The sequence below is a fragment of the Astyanax mexicanus genome, chromosome 13 (assembly GCF_023375975.1).
Source record: "Astyanax mexicanus isolate ESR-SI-001 chromosome 13, AstMex3_surface, whole genome shotgun sequence".
In the NCBI taxonomy this organism is placed as follows: Eukaryota; Metazoa; Chordata; class Actinopteri; order Characiformes; family Acestrorhamphidae; genus Astyanax; species Astyanax mexicanus.
In genome coordinates this window covers 42,367,255-42,381,245 of record NC_064420.1, presented here as the reverse complement: position 1 = coordinate 42,381,245, position 13,991 = coordinate 42,367,255, and the positions used below count along the sequence as shown (strand labels likewise).

Here is a 13,991-nt window from a genome sequence, read left to right as displayed (position 1 = left end):
CTACTTTTAAGTTGTATGTCTGGCTGCATTTTGTCTCCAGTGGAAACAATAATCGGTAACAGAGTGACCAACAAGACACAAACCATATATAAATACTGTAAATAAATCGTACACGTGACATAGGCAGTTGTACTAATTCCTATACCACTTTAAAATAAGACTACCTTTATAAAGGGTTTATAAATGGTTTACAATTAGTTTATTAATGGTTACTAATTAGGTTGTAAATGCCTTAAAATCATTAATAATCAGTTATTACACATATGTAGGGCAACATTGACCTGTTGTTTGCCAAATAGTGAACCCACAGCCATCTATATTGTTGCCCTTTCTAATTATGTGTTATAACTGATTATTAATGATTTTAAGGCATTTACAACTTAATTAGTAACCATTAATAAACTAATTGTAAACCATTTATAAACCCTTTATAACGGTAGTCTTATTTTAAAGTGGTACCCTAATTCCTTAGCTCTGTACTGTATTTCAAAAAATGTTCTGTCTCTGTTTGCACTTCATGCATAGTCTTAATATGACTGGTTATTGTTATATATATATATATATATATATATATATATATATATATATATATATATATATATATATATATATATGATGGTGGCACCCAGTGATTAGCTAAAGCTACAAGTTGTTAAAAAAAAGCACAAAATTGAGAGTGGAGCTGTACACCGGTGTTCTCCTTTTAGTGTTGGTAAAATTGATGCGGGTTGATTCTCATATTGTACTCAGCAACTGTGGTTACGGCACATGCGACTTGAACCAATTCCTGTATTATACTCGGCAACCGGGGTGTTCCCACGTTATACTCTGTGTGTGAGCTTAGCATTTGAGCCAGAATTGAGCCTAGATATAAACCGAAGCCAGGCTAATGCAACTCATGCATTAGTTTGTGGAGCTCAGTGTATAAATGACCTAAATGATTTTTGCTCTTCGTGTTATAACAATGGTAACCGGTGGCAACTGGCTAGAATTACCCATTCGATCAGACTGAAGACATAGAAGATAGAAGTGATTCTAGCAGAAACCACAGGTCAGTGCAGAGTTCTCCACTATTCGCTAATACTAGTCCCTGTCCCATGACTTTTGGAATACATGGTGTAGTGTAGTGTATAAAGGCTTTGATGCTGAGCTGTAGAACAGCAGGATAAGTACTGGGTGGAGAAAACAGTTAGCAGCTCAATCGTCACATCTCTCTGGATTTCAGATGAAGCTGCTCTGCTCTACTGAAGTAGATGTTCTGTAATTGGACTCTAGAGGGACTGATTCCATTTGCATACACACACACACACACACACGCTCACATATACACGTACAGAGGCACGGGGGGGGCGTGCAAGAGTTTGGAGAGAGAGAGATTTAAACAGAGCAACAGGAAGAGGGGGGAGAGAGATTCAGTCACTCAGCACAATCCTCAGCACACACACGCACACACACACACACTCCTCAGAGTTCAGAGCATGCTCCTTATTATGAGCTCCTTTCCCCCCCCATCATCCCACATTCCAACACACACACACACACTTCCTCACAGTTCCTTCTTTGATGAGGTAAGAAGTCTCCCTCATCACCAAAGCTGTTGCTAGAGATTTAATGTTCTGTAAAGACAATTGTTTTAACAAACACATGGAGATACTTACCTGAGAAGGGGGTTCCAAAGGACTGGCAGCCATTCCAGTTCCTCTTCTTGTACTAGCCAGAAGGGCCCATGGCAGTGCAGGAGAGAGGGGAGCTGGAGTGAAGAACCTGTAAAAGAAAAAGACTAAGTTAATTGAAAGGAATACTTACCGGTAGATGTTGTGATGTAATGGCCATTTTAAATCTGTGTGAGAATATGTGCACATTGTAGAAAATGTTAATGTTTGTATGCATTTAATTAGGATGTTTTAACTCACCTGCTGAGATTTGGTTTAGCCCGGGGCGGTGCTTCCAGTATTTAGAGGGGCAGTACGTTAGAGTGGAGGAGCTTTTTTTTTTTTTTTCTCATTGTGTAACTGACTGCTGAAGAGTTAGTAAGCTCAGTGAAGTACTGTCCTGAAGCCTAGGCACAGTATTTATTTGTAGGGCTGCTGTTCAATGCTAAGTTGCGTTATAGTCCTTTAATTTGCATTGTATTTTATAATTCTTTATTTTTCTTTTTTTCTTTAATTACACTTTTTTTGAATAAATTCTGCACTTTGAACTTACCTGGAGGTATCCTTTGATCTTGGTGTGGTGGATTCCGATCTCCTTCTTTGGCGCTTTCCACGCGTAAATCCTTAAGTTCCCCTGGTTTCACACACCTTCCAGTGGAGAACTTCTACACCTTCCTATACTGATCTCATTATCAGAAATCAGCAGTGATACGTGTGTCTCAGTGTTCTTCTGTACTGCACTGTTCACTGCTGCTGCTGCTGCTGCTGCTGTGTGTACAGTAAACACCCCCCCCGCCCCCCCAGCGGCCTGTTTTAGCCACTCCGTCACTGCCAGTCACTGCTCAGTCTCGCCTTACACTTCACACACTATTATGTCATTAAACACATGTATGTTGGGGGGCTGCAAGGGGTCTGTTTAACCCCATAAACTCTGAAAGTGCCATAGCCTGTCTCCTCTTTTCTATTTTTTCCCTACATTTCCTACAAAGTGGTTTGTTATTGAACAGCTTAGTCATTTGTGGTAGTACCGCAAAAAAATTTGAATAGATAAAATATATAATAAATATAATTAATGTAATGAAATAAGCCTTACATTAACTCTTAACATACAATTAATAATGGAATATTATTATTTAACATTAAAAACATTATCATCCATTTAATTTGTTTCATCAACAAATATATAAAATGTATAAAATGTATAAAATGAGCCAAAACATTAACAAGTCAAAAATAAGCCTCAACATTAATAGCTAAATTATGAGTCTTAATATCAATAATAAATGATACACATTAACATGAATTACTAAATTGTAAGCATTCATTTCAGTGCTTAAATCATACAGTACATTTGAAAATTATTAATTTATTAAGCCTTCAAATAAATGACATAGTGACAAGACATAAGATCCTAAAAATGAACAATGAATAACAAATGTTCATATGAATAAATTAAAAATTAATTTCAACACTTGAATAGTAGATCTACATTTTAATATCTGAGCAATAAGACTAAGTATTAACACCTAACAATACATTTAAATAATATATCTATATGATAATGTTAGAGTGATTCTTAATAAATGCAAATACAGAAAAACACACTAGTTTGGACATTCCTCTTCTCATTGAATGTGTTTTTTTTTAACATTGTAAATTTAATATTGAAGATTATATTAAAGTCATACAGGAACACATTACAGAATTATTCTGTAAATAAAAAGTGTTAAACAAACCAGAATCTGTTTTATACTTTAGATTCTTCTAAGCAGCACATTTATCTTTGAGGACAGATCTGTACACTCTTGGTTTTAATTTTAATCTCAGTGTCTTCATGAGGGAGAGTCACCTGGAATAGTTTTCTCAGTATCTTGAAGGAAGGAGTTTCTGGAGGTGCTGAACTATACTTGCTGATTTTCTTTTCCTTCACACTGTGAAGCTCCAGCTCATCCCAATTAAATCACCTCAAATCACCATCTCAGTTCATCAGGATTAGATCAGGGGATTAATGTATTAATAAATACTGTTTACTACATAATTCCATATGTGCTCCTTAATTGTTTTCTAGTCTTTAATATTAATCTACAATGTAGAAAATAAATTAAATAAAGAAATAAAGAAAAACACTGAATGAGAAGGTGTGCCCAAATGTTAACAATAATAACTGTATATTTACCACAAAAACTGTATAAGTAAATAAACTGTATAAGTAAATAATAAGCTAAAACATTATAACATTATTAAAGTTATCCATAAACCTTACTATTACTAATCAAATAATATTAACAATGAACATGAAGAACTTGATATCATGCTTTAATGCTAGTATTTGAGTAATAAACCTTATTATCAATAGTAGAACTGTTAATCTTGATGTTAGTGACAGAATAATTGGCTTTAATAGCAGTTATTAAATAATAAGCTATAGTATTAGAGCTGAATTAGTGGAGAAGCCTGTGTTTGGATGGTGTCAGTGTGTGGAGTGGTCTGAGCTGAAGTGTTGGGTTTCTCTGACTGACCCCCCCCCCCCCCCCCTCAGTTATACCTCAACACACTAATCTGAGACCCCCGAACCGAGAGAGAGAACGGAAAGAAAGAGAAACAGAACCATGACTCTGAAAGAAAAAAGAACCATGATGGAGAACGAGAGAGAGAGAGAGAGAGAGAGAGAGAGAGAGAGAGAGATAAAACAGAGTGAGAGGAAGATAGATTGAGAGAGAAAATATGAGGGGAGTGGGAGCTGTATCCTGGAATAGCCAGTGACTGGAGCTGCTGACTCCACCTCCTCTCCCCTCCTCTCTCTCTTTCCCTCTCTCTCTCTCTCTCTCTCTCTCTCTCTCTCTCTTTCCCTCTCTCACTCCCTCTCGCGCTCCTGCTCTCGCTCTCTCATGCTCTCGCTCTCTGTCTGTCATTTGACCAGGCGGTGAGCAGGAGAGAGCAGGGCAGAGGAAAAACACTGCATGTGTGTGTGTAAGAGAGTGAGTGAGTGAGTGTGCGAGTGTATATGTGAGAGCGCGAGAGTGGACGAGAGAGGGAGAGAATGAACTGAGCTGCTTCATCTGGCATTAACTGCCTCCCCTAAGGCTGGATATCTGGACTTAGAATTTACGTTTTTTTTTTTCACTTTTATCCCTTCACCGTTTGAAGCTTTGGGATTAACTCCACAGAAACACGCCGGGCAGGAGTGTGTGTGTGCCTGTGTGTGTGTGTGTGTGTGTGTGTGTGAGTGCCATGGGCCATGCCCCTACCTGGTAGTCCTTCGGCCAGTGTTTGGGGTACACCATGAAGGGGGGCCATCACCACCGCGGCTGCGCCTGCCAACACTTGTTCCGAAAAGTCCTGGCAAAGTGCGGCTGCTGCTATGCCAGGGTCAGAGGTCAGTGACTCCGATGCCTCTTATTTGTGTTATTCGTATGATCTGTGTGACTTGATTCAAAAAGTCTTATTATTTAGTCACTAACCCATATCATTAACCTGAGTTCAACTTTAAAACCTGAATTTTACTAGAAAAAGACTTTCAATGGAAGTCAATGCAAAGAGATTTAATTCCAAGTCCTTTTAAAGCTTTTTTATTGGTCCATTCATCAAGAAATTTGAAAACCAAAAATGCAGCTACTGCCATATTGACATTAGTTCACATTTACATTGATGTTTTTGAATCTACGATATTTTATGTTTTCTCTGCTAAACTGGTCATTTAAAGTGCTTTACAAATTAGAAAATACTAAGAGAAGTAAAATTACAAAAACATGTAACAATAAAAAGGGAAATAAAGGAATAAAATAAGAATAAAGCATGGAAAAATATGATTAAAACAAAGATAAATCAATTTAAAAACATGTAAAAGAATAATTGTAATTTAAGAAAATAGTTTAAGAACAATGTTAAAAGAAATAAAAAAAATATATATATAATTAAAATATTATTAAAATTAAGAAGAAAAATCAATACTAACAATGTCAAAGCAGAGAAAGTTACACAGTGTGGAAAGCTCAGGTAAACAGATCTGTTTTCAGCATTTTTTTTTTTAAAGAAGTTTTAGTTTGAGCGCATAATGTCTCAAAGCTGCCTCACTGTGTTTAGTTCTAGTTCTAGGTACTGTTAACAGATCTGCCTCTAATGATCTGAGGAGTCTAACAGGCCGGTGTTTCTCCAGCATATCAGAGATATACGCTGGTCCGAGGCCATTTAGTGTTTTAGAATTAACCCTAAAACACTAACGTTAAAATTAGTAACACCATCACTTCACTAACGTTGGGTTTACACTGTATGACAAGTTTTGGAACTCTTTCTTTAATTTAACAACATACAACATCACATAAAGTAAAAAAGGTACCATAGATGACCCTATAAACCATAAAAAAGCAGAAAAAATAGGAAAATCAGGAAAGTCTTAACAAAACAGATAATGTCTTAACAAAAAATGACAAAAAAGTCAAATAAATAATGCTGCTGGGTACTTGGTGTTTGGTCCACCCACTCCATGTGAGACATGTGAGCGTCTGATTTAAACACACTAAAAAAATAACATCAGATAAAAAACACCCATAAAATATGTTACTCTCTACACTGAAAAAAGTGTAACAACCATGTCACTGATTTAAAGTGCATTTCTAAGTTGGTGTAATGAAAAATGTATAATTTCTGGTTCAAACCTGTTTTTCTTAGTTTGCCTGAAAGCAAATCCATTCCCTATTAAAACAACGTAAAACAAATAGTTTAACTCAAATAATATTTTTGACTTCATTTCAGAGGTTATGACATCATCACATCAGATCACAACTCCTCCTGGAGTTTTTCTCTCAGTCAGTCTCACACTCTTCCTTTTGGTTCCTGTCACCACTGTTACACGTAAAGGGCATTTTAAGGTGTGCAACAGTATGAGGTCGTTATTGTTGCATATTTAGAATTTTTTTTTTGCACATTTTCTTTGCTCTTTTGAGGGGACAGATCAGGACTGCAGATGGGACAGTCTGGTACCTGTACCCTCTTATTCTGCACACGTGTTTTTGTAATGTGTGCAGCGTGTGGTTTTGCATTGTCTTCTTGAAAAATGCATGTATGTTTCTGAAAAAAAAAAACTCCTATTTTCTACATTTGTTCAGGCTTTTATCACCTTGGTTTTTTCGGACTTCTAATGATGGTGATTTTTGTCTTTGAGCCAGAGTACATGGTGTTTCCCAAAAATATATTGATTTATCTGACCACAGTTGTGTGATGGTGAATCCCAGATGCTTCCAAGCCCAGAGAAGTTGATGCCGCTTCTGGACGTAGTTAATGTAGTTCCTAATGTAGTTTCCTAATAAAGCAATAAGTGCGTAACAAAGATTGGCTAAAGTAGTAATCTCTTGCTCTTATGGTTCCATCAGATATTGCTGAATGATGTTACTGATGGAGTTTCATCTGAGGGTTTACTAGTCCTAAACTGTCCCTGTCACAACTTTATTTGGAATGTGTTACAGGCTTAAAATGCAGGAATGGATATACAGTATATTAACAAATGCATTTTTCATATTATCCCAATTTTTATTAATATTTCTGGCAGTCTAAAAGGTTTAAACTCTGCAATTATCCAGTAAAATAAACCAAGCACTAAACTCATTAAAATACCTTTTTTGCCTGTGTTTCCGAGCTGTGTCATCTTCTAGAACCATATGTACTCCCACTGCACCAGGTGACCTCCCACACAGCTGCCCTGTTTCTTTGTTTTTTTGTTTTTCTGCCCGTTCCTTACTCCCCTTCAGGTTTTCTTTGCCTTAAATCCTCTTTGGCAGATGCTCTCCCACCTCTTCCTTATCTCTCCCCTGGAGATGCAGTGTTGGTATACACTGGTGATTTAGCGTAGCTGTGCGTGTGTATGTGAGAATTGGACTCTCTCCCTCTCGTCCGCCCACTCCCTGGCAGAGCAGCAGAAGTCTGTCACTTCTCCTGCTTATGGTCTCCCTTCACACACTTTGCAGATTTTGTAGTTATCATTAGCAGCAGAAACAGTGCTTATGTAATTGCGTACGTGTGTGTGTATAGTGTAGTTATATAGTGTGTGAATATAACTGTGTAATGTCTTCTGTAAGAAATGACAAGTTCATGAGCAATCAAATGTATGAATTAGCTTTTTTTTCCATAATCAATGGAAATGATCAAAGCATTTACCACTTTTGAAATGCTACCAGTTCTTGTTTGATGCAAAACGCTAAAGTATTTCAGTTTTTATTTTGTCCCATTCGTCCTAAAAGCCCATCTTAAGGTGTGTAACAGGCATTTTTGTTGCATTTGTTGATTCCAAAATCTCACACATTTTACTGTTGGGACAGGTCAGGACATTGTATACAGGACTTGTTGCTGATAACCAATATAACTAACTAAAATAGTTTTTTCCAATATAACTACAATTAGTGCTGTTTTTTTTTTTTTTACGATTAATTCAGTTAATTCGAATTACAATTTTAATGCGATTTTCAAAATGGAATAATCGCGAATTTACATACAGACATTTTATCTTTTTAATCTAAAATATCTGAAAACGCTACTAATTTCTGAAGTGTTTATCCGCCTTACCTTGGTTACCGGCGCCTCCCACAAACTACTGTGCGCATATTTTATAAACATTCCTCCAAGGACTGAGCTCGTACTGGAAAAAGTTTTAGCACTTTCGATACAAACACCCTGTGGGATAAAGCATATATTTAGCTAGAATATAGAATATAGAATCTCTCTCTGGTGAGGAACTGTGATTAATTGTGGAAAACAATAATAATCTTTCCTTTAAAGTTTCTTCTGTGACTTGTTTAGTGTGTTATTTCTCAATTTTCAGTCAGAAACCCGCAGTATAATCCAGTGTCTGTCAGTGTGGGATTTTCTTCCCGGCTGTGTAGATACGAGGTCAGCTCGTGATATGAACAAATGGGCCTGTAAACAATGTTTGAATCATTGATTCATTTAAAGAGTCAACTCAACCCAAAGCGTCTAAACACCAAACACCTTTTTTTTTTTTTTTATTACTACAGGTAAACCTAGTTTTGAAACCTATAAATTTGAAATTTATATAAAAGTCATATTGGTTGAACAAATAATACTGGACTATACATATAATTGATTCATTTAAGTTCATATAAAAGTCATGTTGGTTGAATTAATTATAATAAACTGTACTTTGCATGATAGTGATGCTTTAAATTCATATAAAAGTCATATTGGTTGAACAAATTATAATGGACAATATTTTACATAATAATGATTCCTTTAAATTCATATAAAAAGTCATATTGGTTGAACAAATAAAAAAGTAAGTGTACATAAATACATACTTTTTATTAAACATAATGTTTTAGATGTTTGGGTGGAACGCAGCATTAGTCTTAGGACTCAAGACATGACTCAAACCCCCCTGAGCTGATCAGACTGGTTTATGCTGGTCTGCTGCTGGTCTAGCTGGTCATCCAGCAGCAGCATCATTCTGGTTGCTCTGTGCTGTTCTTTTGAGCATGGCGCTCGGCCATTTCACAGCGTTGTTAGAGTCATTTGCTAAATTGAGAATTGAATTATTGTATATAGACGGGACAATAAATTTTAAATTTGACTGCTTGATGGTCAGTAAATCATTAAATTCAGTGAATATTCGATTCACTAAAATATGATTTACTGGGTTCAAGAGATTCAGCTCGATACGATATATTAAACTCCACCCACAGGAGTTTCTGTGCCGGTGTGTGTGTGTGTATGTGTGTGTAGATACGAGTGTGTTTAAGGCTCCATACAGTGCTAAAGCGAGTGGCAAGTGTCCCAGTGCGCTCCTGCATGCTTTAGGTTTTGTGCAGCACGTGGGTGGATGAAACAGTGGGGTGCTGAGCCACATAGAAAAATTCCTTCCCCTCCACCAGCGGGAATAAAATCCAGGCCTTTCTTCTGTTCCTGCTTTCCTCCTGCCCCCCCCGCAGAACACCTCTGCACTCCCGCCCCGCTGATGAAGTCCCAGTGATTACGTGCAGTAACGAGTCCCCGAACGCTGGCGTCTGGTGATGTTGAGTAAAACAGTGGGAAGCGTGATGTAACAGCAATTGGTGGAAACTACAAAGGAAGAGAACAAGCTTGTAAATGGGCCTAATAATCAGAGAACATGCACACGTACACACTCGCAACACAACATTTAGTAGTGTTTTCTTCAGGCAAATCTTAGAATCTTTAAATAAGTCTACACTTTAAATAAGTCAGTTTGGTTACATGTTTAAATTAGCTGTTTTTCTTTTGTATATATATATATATATATATATATATATATATAAACAAGACTCCGCCTCTTTTTGAACTGCTGCTGCTGCAGCATTTCCGAGTATTATTACAGCGTGTTTGGAGGAAAGCGCAGCGACTCGGTTCCGATACATCAATCAGATCACAGACAGACGCCTTGTGCTGACCAACATCACCCTAAGAATGATGAGGGGAAAGAGCGCCATCTACCCACCCAGAGAGAGCAAGGCCGATTGTGCTGTCTCAGGGCTCTGACACCTGATGGCAAGCTGCATGCCCGGGATTCAAACTAGCAATCTCCGGGTCATAGTAGCAGCAGTGCTTTAGACCGCTGGACCACTCGGTGCCAATATTTTAAGCTGTTTTACATTACATTGGGTTCTATTTTAGGGCATATTTAACTACTATTAAAAAATGTTACAAAATGAAAACTACATGAATTCCCTTAAACTACATGAATTCACATCATAAAGCTCATCATTCACTATGATAAGTTATTAATAAATAAAAAAGCCCCACTAGGTAGGATATTCTTGATTTTTGATCTTTTTAAAGAAGTAAAATTACAGATTGAAACTCACTGCAGCGCTGCATTGAGGTGAAATAGGAGGAATAGGGGTGCTCTCGTGTCTGTGCCGGAGATCCTATGAGCTCAAACCAGACTCTGTAAGTTTTCCGAGGCGGCCGCGACCAACTCTCGCGAGAACTGCGACCTGCTTTCCGACCTTTAGTTCTAACAGTTCTATAAGGACTACTGGTTCATTCTTTACAAACTACCATACAGACACTCTGGCAGAAGCTGGAAAGAGACCGAATATGTCTGTGAAAGCCAGAAAACTAGAAAGAGAAACTAAACCGCCTGAAACATTTATTACACTCTACAACTGTAGGGGGAGCCCACGAGCACAAAATCTCAATCCTACCTAGTGGAGCTTTAAGTAAGAAAATTCTATGTAATCTTTAAACTACACAAATTTATATCCTAATGCTTGTTTATCCATAACCATAACCTTAAAATATTACAAAAGGACAAAATTAACATTCTCTTTAACATCATTTGTCAGTCAGTACCTAAATTAAATATATTACAAAATAAAAAAGTTCCATTTTATTTTAATCATTTATTATACTAAGATTTTCCATTCACTTTCCATGTTGCAAATGTTACAGAATTTAAAAGTTAATTTTAAATTTATGAAATTTCGCATCCTAATTCTTGTTATTCAGTACTGAAGACTACTATGAACATATTACAAAATGACAAAATTTACCTCTTCTTACCTTTGAATAATTAAAACACGTAATCTATTAATTACATTTTGCAAAACAAATGTTACAAAATGTACCTTTTTTATATTTTCCATTTAACTGCATTATATAATGCAAGAATAGTCACATTATAAGGCTTGATTTAGTAACTACATAAAAAAAATATATTACAGAATTACAAAGTTAGCTTTGTCCATGCCTTGGACTATGTTGAAAATATAAAATAATTACCTAAAATTAAAGTGCATAAAAGTATATAACCTGAAGCTTATTATTTACTAACTACATTAAAAGTATTACCTTTAAATGACATAGAATATCTAAACATATGAACATCCCAAAGCGTATCATTCATCACTACTTATATTACATAATATAAGTTATATAACAATATTACAAAAATGACAAAAACTTATCATTCATGTATTATACTGGAGTTCAGAACTGGGGTGAGGGTCTGCCAGCTGGGGCCCTCTATAACTGATATGTGTTGTGGGCGAGGAAAGGAAAGTGAAATGGGATATTATTGGTTAATATTATTTTCCTGTGCGCTGGTGTACTATGCTATGATAGAGCCATAAATCAAAAGGTGTTTTCGAAGCTAGTAAGAGCCAAAATAAACGGAGGGTGAAGAACTAACACCAGCTAAAGCCAGTGGATGATGGCCTTCCCTCTCTTCACTTTTGCTTTTAGTCCTCGGTGAAAACTTGCACTTGAACCCACCATAGAAACTACAGCTGACAGTACTTAGTGCATGTACGTCAAACAGTGCAGCTTTCCATAGCAGGAGGTCCCTGTAAAATTCTTTTAAAAAATCTGTAAAACTGCTTCAGGTGTCCATGTTTAAGCAAAAGTGAAAGTACTCCACTGTTAGTTTGACCTGGGTTGGATGAAAGGTTGTTTAAAAGTGAATGTTTGTACAATAAACAGTGACATAACGTGTGTGCTTAGCACACTGTTGATAATTCTATAATCAATATAGTACATACAGTACTGTGCAGAGGTTTTAGGCACCTATGCACATTATTTAGAACCAAGAAAACCATCAATAAGAGGGTTTTTCGCTGTAAAAACTCATGAGAAAAGATTAAAGTAAACATAAAACTGTATTATTCAGAATAAATGTGAAAATATCTTGTGAGCTAGTTTAAAGATATCCTCCAAATACGGCTCTGGAAAAAAATTAAGGGACTACTTCAGTTTCTGAATCAGTTTTTTTCTGATTTTGCTATTTATAGATATATGTTTGTGTAAAATTAAAATTGTTGTTTTATTCTATGAACTACAGACAACATTTCTCTCAAATTCCAAACATAAATATTGTCATTTAGAGCATTTATTTGAGGAAAATGAGAAATGGCTGAAAAAAACAAAAAAGATGCAGAGCTTTCAGACCTTAAATAATGCAAAGAAAACAACAAGTTCATATTCATAAAGTTTTAAAAAGTTCCGAAAATCTATATTATAATAATATAATAATAATAATAATAACAATAATAATAATAATGCATATTGGCATGTTCTCCTCCACCAGTCTTACACACTGCTTTTGGATAACTCTATGCCTTTACTCCTGGAACAAAAACAGTTCAGCTTGGTTTGATGGCTTGTGGTCATCCATCTTCCTCTTGATTATATATTCAAGTTAGCTGATGTAACTTAGCCTTAGCATTAGTTTGTTTACCAAAAGTCTGTCTACCTTTCTCTGTGTACAATCCAGTCACATCTGATCTGAATGCAAGTTTAAACCCGAGGTCATGCTGCTACGCCATCAGCAGCCGGAGTCTGAGAGAGCAGCATGCTGTTTCTTGCTGGGTAGATGGGCGCGCCAAAGTCAGAGCTCACCTGCCTCTTAAAGGAAATGAAAACTGCCACACTGATTGGTTTATTTTACATTACCCCCAAAACACACCCCAACATAATTAATTAAGAGAATAAGTTCATGCCTTTTGCGCCTTTCAACCTGCGCGAGGTGTATAGACACACTGACACGCCCTAAATCCAGCTATAGGTTGCAAAAAAGGGCTCTTAGAGTCCTGGAGTGGGTGAGTTAATTGGTTAAGCCAACTTGGTTAAAAAGTAGGATAAAATTTAACGAATGAGTCTGTATGAAACAAGAACACTACTTTTTGTGTACACGTTGTTTGTACAGTATATACTCTAAGGCTCAAAAGTGGCCTGATAGTGGTGTTCAATAGCCAACAGTTGGCTTAATATATCAGAAACTCAATTTAATTTTTAATTATTGAGAAAAACATGATATTAATCATCTGTAATATCACTTTTTTTGGTCGACTTTAAAGGGTTAAATATGCCCTGCAGTCTGCAGGCTACCTCAGCTCCACCTCTGCTGCTGCTGCTGCGGTGTACACGGCAGGGCCCGGGAATAGTTGAAATGCCTCCTGTTTAATCTCCAGCACTTATTTAATGGAGCTTCTCTCCATGCTGGCTGGCTTTCCACTGACAGGCTTTTTTTTTTTTTGCTAGGATTTGACAGTTTGATGGGATGCAAATTCACAAAAAGCTGAGAAGAAAAATATATATAAAAGTGTTTTGACTGTTTAACCCTTTCAGTGCTGGATTTATTATTCAGTTATTGAGCTAAAACGACACACAGCACCATCTTTATACAGCTTTATACTGCTTTATACTGCTTTACAGCTTTACTCCACAAGGATGTTGGGAAGGAACTTTGAGGATGTTCTGAAAGTAGCGGAGGGCACTCATTAAACTTCAATGGTGCACCACTTTTAGCTCATCCCCATGCATGCATGATGTCCCCTCCGGCCCGATCACACTCAGGTCTCTAAGGGGCGAGAGAGTATA

The 13,991-nt window shown here is 36.6% G+C and overlaps 1 protein-coding gene across 2 annotated transcripts in view; it reads left to right on the top strand.

Annotated features, from left to right (window-relative positions):
* LOC125806756 (rho guanine nucleotide exchange factor 25-like) overlaps window positions 1-13,991 on the top strand; it is a 115,934-nt gene that overhangs the window by 39,118 nt on the left and 62,825 nt on the right. Inside the window, exon 1 of one of the 2 annotated variants that reach the window (XM_049486394.1) lies at window positions 4,496-5,028. The exons of the other annotated variant lie outside the window; for it this stretch is intronic. Coding sequence (XP_049342351.1) covers window positions 4,935-5,028 — 94 coding nt within the window. The 5' untranslated portion in view covers window positions 4,496-4,934. Of the gene's footprint in view, window positions 1-4,495; window positions 5,029-13,991 lie in introns of those variants that run through there. 2 annotated transcript variants of the gene reach the window in all.